The 10923-nt window shown below is 36.0% G+C and overlaps 1 protein-coding gene across 1 annotated transcript in view; it reads right to left on the bottom strand.

The window, feature by feature from the left end:
- Positions 1-1141: 1141 nt before the first annotated feature.
- The window catches only part of FAM83B (family with sequence similarity 83 member B), a 98353-nt gene continuing 88571 nt past the window's right edge, over positions 1142-10923 (bottom strand). Inside the window, exon 5 of the mRNA XM_032140716.1 lies at positions 1142-6524. Coding sequence (XP_031996607.1) covers positions 4223-6524 — 2302 coding nt within the window. The 3' untranslated portion in view covers positions 1142-4222. The remainder of the gene's footprint in view (positions 6525-10923) is intronic.

Below are 10923 nucleotides of genomic sequence, written 5' to 3'. Positions count from 1 at the left end.
CTTGCTTTTCTCACTGCTTGACGCTCAGGTAATTCCCGTTATGTCAAGTGTTTCCCTGGACAGGATAAACACATGTCCCCTACAATGCCCTTCCATTTTCCCAGGTCCAATTACTCAAGATGATCTTTGACTCCTTAAACCAACTGAACCTATTTATAACTTTCCTTTCAGATGGCCACAAAAGTGAAGTCTTACCCATTTCCCTTACTATTCTAACTGAAGTAGGATTTTCTTAAACATTGGCGTTTATGATTAATTTGTTCCACCATTCATTATAATTAACTAGTTAAAAAGCACATTTGCCTTTAAAAGGACACAACTTTTAATTTGCAATACGCACTATTTCAACTACCTCATAATCTGTGATAAAAAGGATATTTTCTTCTAATAAATTCCGAGTTTTAATTCACTAACTCTCAGGCTGTAGGTTACTTAATGTCATTAATACAAATGCACATACAGAATATTTTACTCAAACCAAATGCTATGAAGTTATACAGAAGTCAACCATCATTTTTTTTTTCCTTTTTAAAGATTCTCCATCTTTTAAAGTAAAAATTAGGTCAGGACAGTGGCTTATGCCTGTAATGCCAGCACTTTGGGAGCTCAAGTGGGGGCAGATTACTTGAGGTCAGGATGTTGAGACCAGCCTGGCTAACATTGTGAAACCTCATCTCTACTAAAAATACAAAAATTAGGTGGCAGGTGCCTGTAATCCTAGCTACTCGGGAGGCTGAGTCAGGAGAATCGCTTGAACCCAGGAGGCCGAGGCGGCAGTGAGCTGCGATCGTGCCATGGCACTCCAGCCTGGGTGACAGGGCCAGAATTTGTCTCGGAAAAAAAAAAAAAGTAAAAATTATTTAAAGTAACCACTATGTTACAGTATAATAGAAATAAAGAGAATGTGTTTATATATTTTGCTTAAAGAGAATTGCCACTGAATTTCAAATATGAATAAATTACTATATGACATATAATTGGTAACCAAAACAATGTTTTACAGATGATTTTGAAGTTCATGTAAAAACATTTAAAAATATGTACACATCTAAATTCCTGATTAGAATAACTAAGTGAAAGACTGAGCTTGAATGCAAAAATGCAGAGTATGAAGATTAAAAAAACAATAGCTTACAATATATTGATGTTTGTACAAAATTATTTATTATTCATTTATTGATCTAAAAACAAAAGTTCATTTGGAAGAATATTTCTTTATAACATCGCACATATATAAAATGTTGAGCTACTCAGGAACCTGAGGCTGGAGGATCGCTTGAGCCCAGGAGTTGGAGTCCAGACTGGGCATACTAGCGAGAACCTATCTCTTAAAAAAGAAAAGTTAACAAGTTGACTCTAGTTTCTCATTTTATCCTTTTTGTTTTAAATATTCTAGAACCCAGGATCTACCTGAATATCATGATAAAGTTATTTTAAAAAAACAGCATCGTACATGTCACATATATAGTCAATGTAAAACAATTCTACTTTGCATCCCTCAGCCACAGGCATATTAAGAATCAACAGATATTCACAGAACACGGAAATATCTGTGGAAAGATAATTGAATGTGTGGATCTTGAGTAAAGCTGAATTCAGCCAGAATTAAACTTTTTGCGTTATTTATCTAGGTGACACTAGACATCATCTTGATTAAACAAGATATTTGCTTCCACAAGTGTAGACTGACAACATATACCCATACCTGAACACACCATGTCAGAATTATGGCTAATCCCAAACTTGTAATAGAGGGATATCTGCGTATTCAGGATACAGGGTCACTTACAGTATTCTCTAGCCATCTGCCAAGAACTACTTTGAAATTATGCCCATTTTTCTTGTGTTTCTGCTTAAAAACTAATGTACAGTACTACGCAGACAGTAAAAGCTGCATTACCAAACTTTAATATCAATGTACATCAAAGTGATATTATCTGTCCCCCAATATTAATATGGGGAGAAAAAGAAAGTATATGGCTTAAAAGTATTTCATCCACAAACTGTGATGGTGTCTGTTTAAAACTTAAACAGTAGCTGTACATTTTTTGAAGTATTATATTCTTGCTCAGTCTTATCCCTGGAGAGTTTTTTGGCCACAGAGACTTTGGAAAGTTGTTATGTACATATTCTCAAATATAGATATTTTTGAAGAAAAAAAATACAAGAAAAACAATTTTTAAAAAACACAGAGAAAAATAAATCTGCTGTGCTAAAGCCTAAGTCACCTGTCAGGGGCTGATGAAATAAAGCATTCTGTACTTCTCAATTCCACTGAAGAGGAAGAGCTCATAAACTATTTAAAAGGATGTTTCTATAAGCTATCTCTATTTCCTGAAATTAAGGAGATTTCTGTACAAAAAGGCAACAGGCTTTTGGTTGTAATTAAACATGATTAAACTTCTACTTTTTATGTAATTTCAGTTTTAAAGTTACATTGCACTAAATTTCAGGGCTTTCCATTTCAAAACTGCCTAATGGCTCATTATCCTAATTCCCCATCCAATACTAGCAAAGAATGGGTAATAACAAAGTCACTCTAGTTTGGTTAACTGTGGGTTCTGGGCTTTGTTAGGTTTTCTTTCCCCGTCATATTTTCTCCTGCTATGTTTTCTTTTTCATGGTTTCTAAACACTATGGAAAATTATTTTAATGACATATTTTATACCATTATTTTAATTATTTTAATGATACATATTAAAATTTGTCTGAACCTTGCATTTTTAAAACAACAGTATACTGCTCCACACAGCAACTTAGAACACATTAAGTAATATATTTAAAGTGACGTACAAACACTTCACACTTCTCACAGGATGCATTGCTTCTTGAACTCTGTTCTTTGTGAATGAAGCAAAGTCAAGTTAGTCTCTGGAGCAGATATGGAGTTTATACTTCATTACTGTAAGAAAGACAAAGGGTATCTTATAATCTGAATATCATCCTCAAATCATGGAAGAACTAGCCCAGTACAACTTCTCATTTTCCCAATGGTATTCTTACGAAAACACTATGCAGTCATGTCATATTTGGCACAACTTAAAGAACAGCAAGACCTGTAATCCCAGCACTTTGGGAGGCTGAGGCGGGTGGATCACGAGGTCAGGAGTTTGAGACTAGCCTGGCCAACATGGTGAAATCCCGTCTCTTCTGAAAATACAAAAATTAGCCGGGTGTGGTGGTGCCCACCTGTAATCCCAGCTACTCAGGAGGCTGAGGCAGGAGAATCGTTTGAACTCGGGAGGCAGAGGTTGCAGTGAACCAAGATTGCGCCACTGCACTCTAGCCTGGGTGACAGAGCGAGACTCCATCTCAAAAGAAAAAAAAAAAAGAGCAAGAATTTTCGCAAGCAAGACTCCTTAGCACTGTCATGGCAATCTAACAAAAATTTAGGCAGAAATTTACATTTCTAAAAGCTTTTATACAATAGAAAAAGGAGGGGGAATCATTCAGATTTTCTAAATTCCTACTGGTTTGTTCTAAATGTGAAGTAAGGAATGACTATAAAAAATCAGCAGCCTATGGGTAAGAGGGGGACAGCTCCCTGGGTCCAGTGTAGAAAGAAGCACATCCCAGACCGTTTTCAAAGGCTTAGGAAAATACATTCCTACGAATGTCATTATACTACATGAGGCTGATACTTTGCAAACACTTTAGGCAAAAAAAAAAAATAAAAAATAAAAAATTTAAAAGGTACTGCTGTTGCCCAAACAGTTGTACAATGCTCCACAGAAAAATTAATATTAATAAAATATAACAAGTTATCCTGTAGAATTTCAAGTTAATCTTAAAAAAAGGCTTTGTTCTATTTGTTTATATTTTTGAAGATAAGAAAACACTATAAAGACATGTTATAAAGGGTTACTGAGGGTAGTATGACCTTTTTAAAAGGAAATGGTTAAAATCCATACACCATACACCATACATCATCCACAAAAATTTCTAAGTGGGACTTAAAATCTTCAGTCTAAAGAAAATGATTTAAATACATCTGTTATTTTTACCATTACCACTTACAAATCATGTGTTTACAGAGAAATTCTACCTACAGCAGACCCTAACTTTATCACACAGAAAAATAACTTTATACTAGGACACTGGTGAACATATACATCATACCCATAATTCTGTCCTTAGGAAAATCTATTGGCATGTTACGAAGACGGTCCACAATTTTCTTTGGACAAATATTTATAGCCTCATTCATTTTGCATTTTAATAGCTATTTATTTTTGTGTATAAAGTTTCCAAACTTTTGCATAAATCCTCGAAACTTGTTCTCATTGGGTTGATATGAGCGATAAACACCAGTGTTGTAATTAAGCATTGGACTAGACCTGCCATAACTATTGCCCATAGCCGCAGATTTTATTTCTGGGCGATTTATACTGGTATTTGGCATGTTGCTTGTTGGCTGAATAGAGCTCTCAATCTTACAGAACGGCTCAAAACGACTGTAAACACGCCGATCAGTTGAATGAGATCGTAGAAGCTCACTGGACGTTGGCCTTGGAGAAGAAGTTGGTCTTCTTTCAGGGGTAACAACTGCACTAATCTCCCTTGAATCTCGGTATTGGATCTGTTCAGTGTTAAATCTTGGGGCAGAGGCATCTCCTGCTCTTTCCAAGAACTTGCTTTCAACTGGACCTGGAGAAGGTGTTCTTTTATTTTCATCTGGTGGAGCATTTATCTCTTGAGATGGGCTAACTGTTACATCTTCCTTACTCTTGTGGATGCTGCCTTGAGAATTTGATGAGGAAGAATGCTTTCTTCTAGGAGATGCATCAACTTTTGTGTCTGATTTCTTTGGTTTTTGATTTTCTTCACCCTCAGAAACTAACGTGTCAGAGCTACTACACAATCTATAAAAGGCAGGTGCTTTATTTTTGGATAGATTTTCTTTCTTATCTGGGGTAAGGCTAAGTAATGACCTTAACTTCTGAGACCCCTTTTTCAAAAAACTTGGGGAACCCTTAACTTCCTTCTTTGAAGCAAGTTCTTTGTTGGAGTCCTCTTTATTCACATCAAGTAAAGCAGCAATGGAAATTGATTTGGTAGTAGTGCCACTTGGAGGGTTTCTCTTGGTAACTTCCTCCTCATCCTCCTCCAAGTTATGAGTCACATTGTGCATGCTTTTAGAACTTTTCAGCAAATCTTCTTTGGGCTTTTCTGGTTGTCTAACTCGATTCCTGGTAAGTGTACTATATACATAATGCTTACTATTTCCAGGATCTAAGTTGGCTTTTGAGTTGTCAAATAACGGGAAACTTCGCCTTTTAAGTAGATTCTCATTCTGTTGATTCTTTAGATTTTCTGTCTGCTTATTTACACCCAAGGTTGTATATATATAGTTATTTGATCCAGTATGGCCATTTGTAGTTTGGTTTAAGGCTACTGAATGGTTTTCAGGAACCTGCAAGGTGTGCATTTTCGGTGCCTCTGACTGCAATGGGAGCTTGGGGATTGATTCTGGCAAGAGTTTGTCTGTCAAATGCTGTACATTTGTAGGGGTGTCTGGGACCTCTTTAGGTGTCTCACTTCCCTGAGAACCAATGATAGTTGAATTTGAGGAGCCAGTTGTACAACTGTTAACTTCCTTTTGCTCAGGTAAAGTGGGTTTAAATACTAAAGAGGAACGAAGCCGAGAATGAGTATAAAGGGCATTGGCCTTCAAATTCTCAGGATTATCATAGCCCTCAAATCGGTCACCTAAAGCTGATCCATTTGAGTCCGGTGTAGCTTCTGAATGATCATTTAAGTAGGATTCAATTCTCCAGTTACGTAGGAATGACTTTGTGGTATGTTCAAGGGTTGGCATTCGTTGTTGCAAAAAGCGGATATGGTTATCTGTCCCATTAAAAGACCTCCGAACATTTGAATTCCTGCCTGCAAGATTTGTTGTTTTTCTCTGTGCAAGCCGATTGGCAAAACTCTGGGCAGGTGTGTTGTGGTGGCTTACATAGCCTTCCCGTGATGAGGACGCCACACTAAGACTATCAGATGGCTTTTTCCAATTACCAGGTGGATTATTGGTCCTATTCAGAGCCCTGTTAAGCAGGAGGTATGGCACTGTTTCTGGCTGTTCCCCAGCATAACTATGCCTTTTCCAATTTTCATTTATCTGACTGGGTTGAAACTGACGTATTGCGTTTGGACCATTAAAGTTTGGAACAAAATGAGGTTTGTATCCGTGACTTCTTATGTTATATTTGTCATGTTCATTTAAAGTATATATCCCTCTGTTTTTGAAGTAACTAGAATCTAGTTTATGAATCTTGTCTTGTCTACCAAAAAGGTTTCTCTGGCTGGAAACAGATGCTAACGAAGAAACCGAATGCTGGTAAGTGCCATTTTCCCAGAGGGCTTTTCCATGCTTCACCCTTGTTGATTCTTCCTGAGCAAATGAACTGGGGACACAGGATCTGGCATAGAGAGTTCTAAATTCTTCATCAAAGGACTCCACAAGTTGTCCTGTAATAATCTGAACCATGCTGAGGTGAGCTTTCTCAAATGACCACATATAACTGGGGAAAAAAAATGGAAAAATTTTAATCACTTAAGTTAAAAGATTGATAATAACATATAGTTCTATTAAAAAAAAGTATCACTTAATGACTGTTTTTGTACTTTTCTTTGGCTGCCATTATTTAGAATATTTTCTGTCATTACACTGCATGTTTTCCCATCCTCATATTCCTATTTTAAATAACAATGCAACTCAAATTTTGGCTTTGAATCCACTACTTTCCAGAAGTCCAAAGAAAAACTTGCTGTGCATTTTCAAAAGCAATCTGCAGATTCAATGCAATTTCCATCAAAATACCATCATCATTTTTCACATAATAAGAAGAAACAATCCCAAAACTTATATGGAACCAAAAAAGAGCCTGCATAGCCAAAGCAAAACCAAGCAAAAAGAATAAATCTAGAGGCATTAAATTACCTGACTTCAAATTATACTATAAGGCTATGGTTACCAAAACAGCATCGTATTGGTATAAGAATAGGCACATACACTAATGGAACAGAATAGAGAACCCAAAAATAAAGCCAAATACCTACAGCCAACTGATCTTCAACAAAGCAAACAAAAACATAAAGTGGGGAAAGGACACCCTATTCAACAAATGATACTGAAATAATTGGCAAGCCACATGTAGAAGAATGAAACTGGATCCTCATTTCTCACCTTAAGCAAAAATCGACTCAAGATGGATCAAAAACTTAAATCTAAGACCTGAAACCATAACAATTCTAGAAGATAACATAATAAAAACTCTTCTAGACATTGGCTTATGTAAAGAATTCATGACCAAGAACCCCAAAACAAATGCAACAAAAACAGAGAAAAATAGATGGAACCTAATTAAACAAAAAAGCTTCTACACAGCAAAATAATCAGCAGAGTAAACAGACAACCCACAGAGTGGGAGAAACTATTTGCAAACTATGCATCCAACAAAGGACTAATATCCAGAATCCACAAGGAACTCAAATCAGCAAGAAAAAAATAATCCCATCAAAAGTGGGCAAAAGACATGAATAGACAATTCTCAATAGAAAATACACAAACGACCAACAAAAATACAAAAGAAAATGCTTAACATCACTAATTATCTGGGAAATGCAAATTAAACCCACAATGAGGTACCACTTTACTCCAGCAAGAATGGCCATAATTAAAAAATCAAAAACTAATAGACATTGGCATGCATGTGGTGAAAAGAGAACATTTTTACACTCCTGGTGGACATGTAAACTAGTAAAACCACTATGGAAAACAGTATGAAGATTCCTTGAAGAACTAAAAGTAGAACTACCATTCAATCCAGCAATCCCACTATTGGGTATCTACCCAGAGGAAAAGAAGTTATTATATGAAAAACACTTGCACATGCCTATTTATAGCAGCACAATTTGCAATAGCAAAAATATGGAACCAGCCTAAATGCTCATCAACCAACAAGTGGATAAAGAAAATGTGGTATGTATATACCATGGAATACTACTCAACCATAAAAACGAACAAAATAATGACATTTGCAGCAACCTGGATGGAACTGGAGACCATTATTCTAAGTGAAGTAACTCAGGAATGGAAAACCAAATATTGTATGTTCTCACTTATCAGTGAGAGTTAAGATATGAAGATGCAAAGTCCTAAGAATGATATAATGCTAGAGGGAGAGGGTAGGAGAGGGGTGAGAGGTAACAGACTATACATTGGGTACAGTGTACACTGCTTGGGTGATGGGTGCACCAAAATCTCAGAAATCACCACTAAAGAACTTATCCATGCAACCAGAAACGAACTGTTCCCCAAACACTAATGACATAAATAAAATACAACATTAAAAAAAATAAAGAAAAATTTGCTGTGTATTTTGCATCTGTGTCAAAACTTTGTGGCATAAAAACTGATATTATATTTCATATATACCATCTTTGCAGAATGCAGTAAAGCCAGTGCTGGAGAAAAAGTCGAGAGGCCTGGTTTCTGCTGAATTGTAGTCACATGAGCTTGGGCTTCACTTTCCTCGTGTCCAATGCAAGGATACAGACAGCATAATAGCTACAATGCCTTATAGCTGTAACATGATATAACGTAAGATACAGCTGTGTTAATGCATGTATTTTAAGAGTCTGTAAGTTTTCAGACTGTTGTCTCTGTGGTTTACTCAATAAGTGTAATTTAGGATGTAAATCCTGTAAACAGGATTTGTGGCCAGCTGCCTCAATCATTAAAGGGCAGACTTCACTGTACTCACTGTACATAGTATTAGTAAATGCAGGCCTCAGAAACCATGCCAGTCAAAATGCCAATCAGGATCTTTTAATATAAAATACAATTTTTAGGAAATTAATGTTTGTATGGCTTTATAGTACTTTATGGAAGCTCCAATTCCTTTCCTAGAGTTTAGAGGTAACAGCTATCTTTAAAGTTCATATCAAATTTTAAATCTGATTTTTTGAAAATCTAATGACTTAATATACAGTCAAATGAGCTGAAAAATAAATGAATTGCTATTATGCTATGCATAAAGTAATGCATATGACACAATGGGGGTTAATACAAAAGAAAAAAGACACACTGTCCACATTGAAGCATCTTATTATTTCTATAAAGGAGACAATAAAAATGCAGAAAAAATAATTAGAAGAATGTGCAGATTAAACATTTAAAATATATAAAATATTACATATCACAAACAGGAGCATGTAACTTAAGAATCTTGTTATTTGGATATGCTTAATTTTATCTAGTATGCCTATAGGAAGCATGATATAGGAGGACTATTTATTATGCCACTGGGCTGACTTAAAAGAAATGGTATAAAAGTAAGTAACTAAAGAAATTTTCAATCTGACTGAAGGTATGAATTCAAAATATTAGAAACATCAAGTAATGGAATGAACAGTGAACTATCAAGTATGAGGAAATCCGCGAAGAAAGTGAAGTTTTGCAATATTTTGATAAAGACTAGATTCCCAGTTCAGACACAAAAGATGCGGGAAGACAATTTATGTGGAGGGAGAAATATGGAAAAGGGAAGAATGCAATAAGGGTCATGTTCTAGTTGAACACAGAAAACATACTATATACAGCTGGAGCAAAGAAGCTATATAAGAGACTGATGAACTAGTGGGGAAAATCTTGAAAACAAAACAGAAAGTTTGATTATGTAGAATTTGTTTCCAAATTTGGATAAATTATAATAGAAAGATGTTTGAGGAACTATTTTTTTTCTAGTAGCTATTTGAAGTACTATTGTAGTGCAGACTTAAAAGTAAGAGCCCAACCAAAGTAGAAATAGGAATAATGAGTGAAAATGTTGAGCCAGTAGCAAGAAGAAAGAACGAAAAGACTTCATGTCAAAAGAATATCCATACATCATTAAATAAAAACAACTTCCAAGTGTGGAGGTTAGGAAACTAAGAAGATATTGGTATTGGTGAACGTGTGGCAATTGGAAAAGTCTCCCTGCTATAGCAAATCAGAAAATAATATTGTAATAAAGTTTCAGGCAACAGGAAGACATTCATTGAATATATTCAGTAAGTAAATCTGAAAACCTACAGACATGCTTCAGGGCTTGGAAATGATCTCTGTATTTCTCTGTTATCATAGGTGATTTCTATGCCATTAACTACCAAGTCTGTATTGCCAGTGCTGACCTCTTCCTCATCTCTGGAATCAGTGTCCAATCTCTACTCAAAATTTTAGTGGGACTTGCAAGCCTAACATGTGTGACTCATAAGGTATCATCTAGCACTCCTCCTTCCCTGACCTATTTCTTCCCTAGTATTACTTAAGTGAGTGACTCAGCCATCCTTCAGGTGATCAAGACAGGAAACAAGCAGTCATCTTTGAATGCCCTCTTTTTCAGAACCAAAAGGTCCTGTTGACTCTGCTTGCAAAACCTCTCACAAATCAATCCTATCCCACTATCACCCTAGTCTTAGCATTATCAGCTAATTTGACTCTTAGTGTCCTCATTTGCTCATTTTTCAATCAACAGAACAGCAGAAGTGATCTTTGCATAAAACATTGGGTCATGTCACACTTCCACATAGAACTTTCTGTTTTGTTTAAAAGAATTCAGACTCCTTACCTGGACTAAGATAATTCCTCCCCCTGCCTGCTTTCCAGTTCTACTATGGATAGCTCTTCCCTTGCTTAATGTGGTCCTACCACATTGGCCTTTCTGCTATCCCCCAGATATCTGCTCCAGGATCTTTTATCTATTGTTCCCTCTTCAATACATCTCTTCCCCCACTGACATGCTCTTAGAAGACATTTATGATCACTCTATTCAAAGTATCCATCTGACCGTGCTTTATCAAATTCCCCTGATTTCATTTATACAATACTCCATTACCACTATCAGATATTTTCTTGTATGTTCTCCCTTTGTCTGTCTC

Source organism: Hylobates moloch, unplaced genomic scaffold, assembly GCF_009828535.3.
Source record: "Hylobates moloch isolate HMO894 unplaced genomic scaffold, HMol_V3 SCAFFOLD_20, whole genome shotgun sequence".
Classification (NCBI taxonomy): Eukaryota; Metazoa; Chordata; class Mammalia; order Primates; family Hylobatidae; genus Hylobates; species Hylobates moloch.
This window is presented reverse-complemented; position numbering and strand designations above follow the sequence as displayed.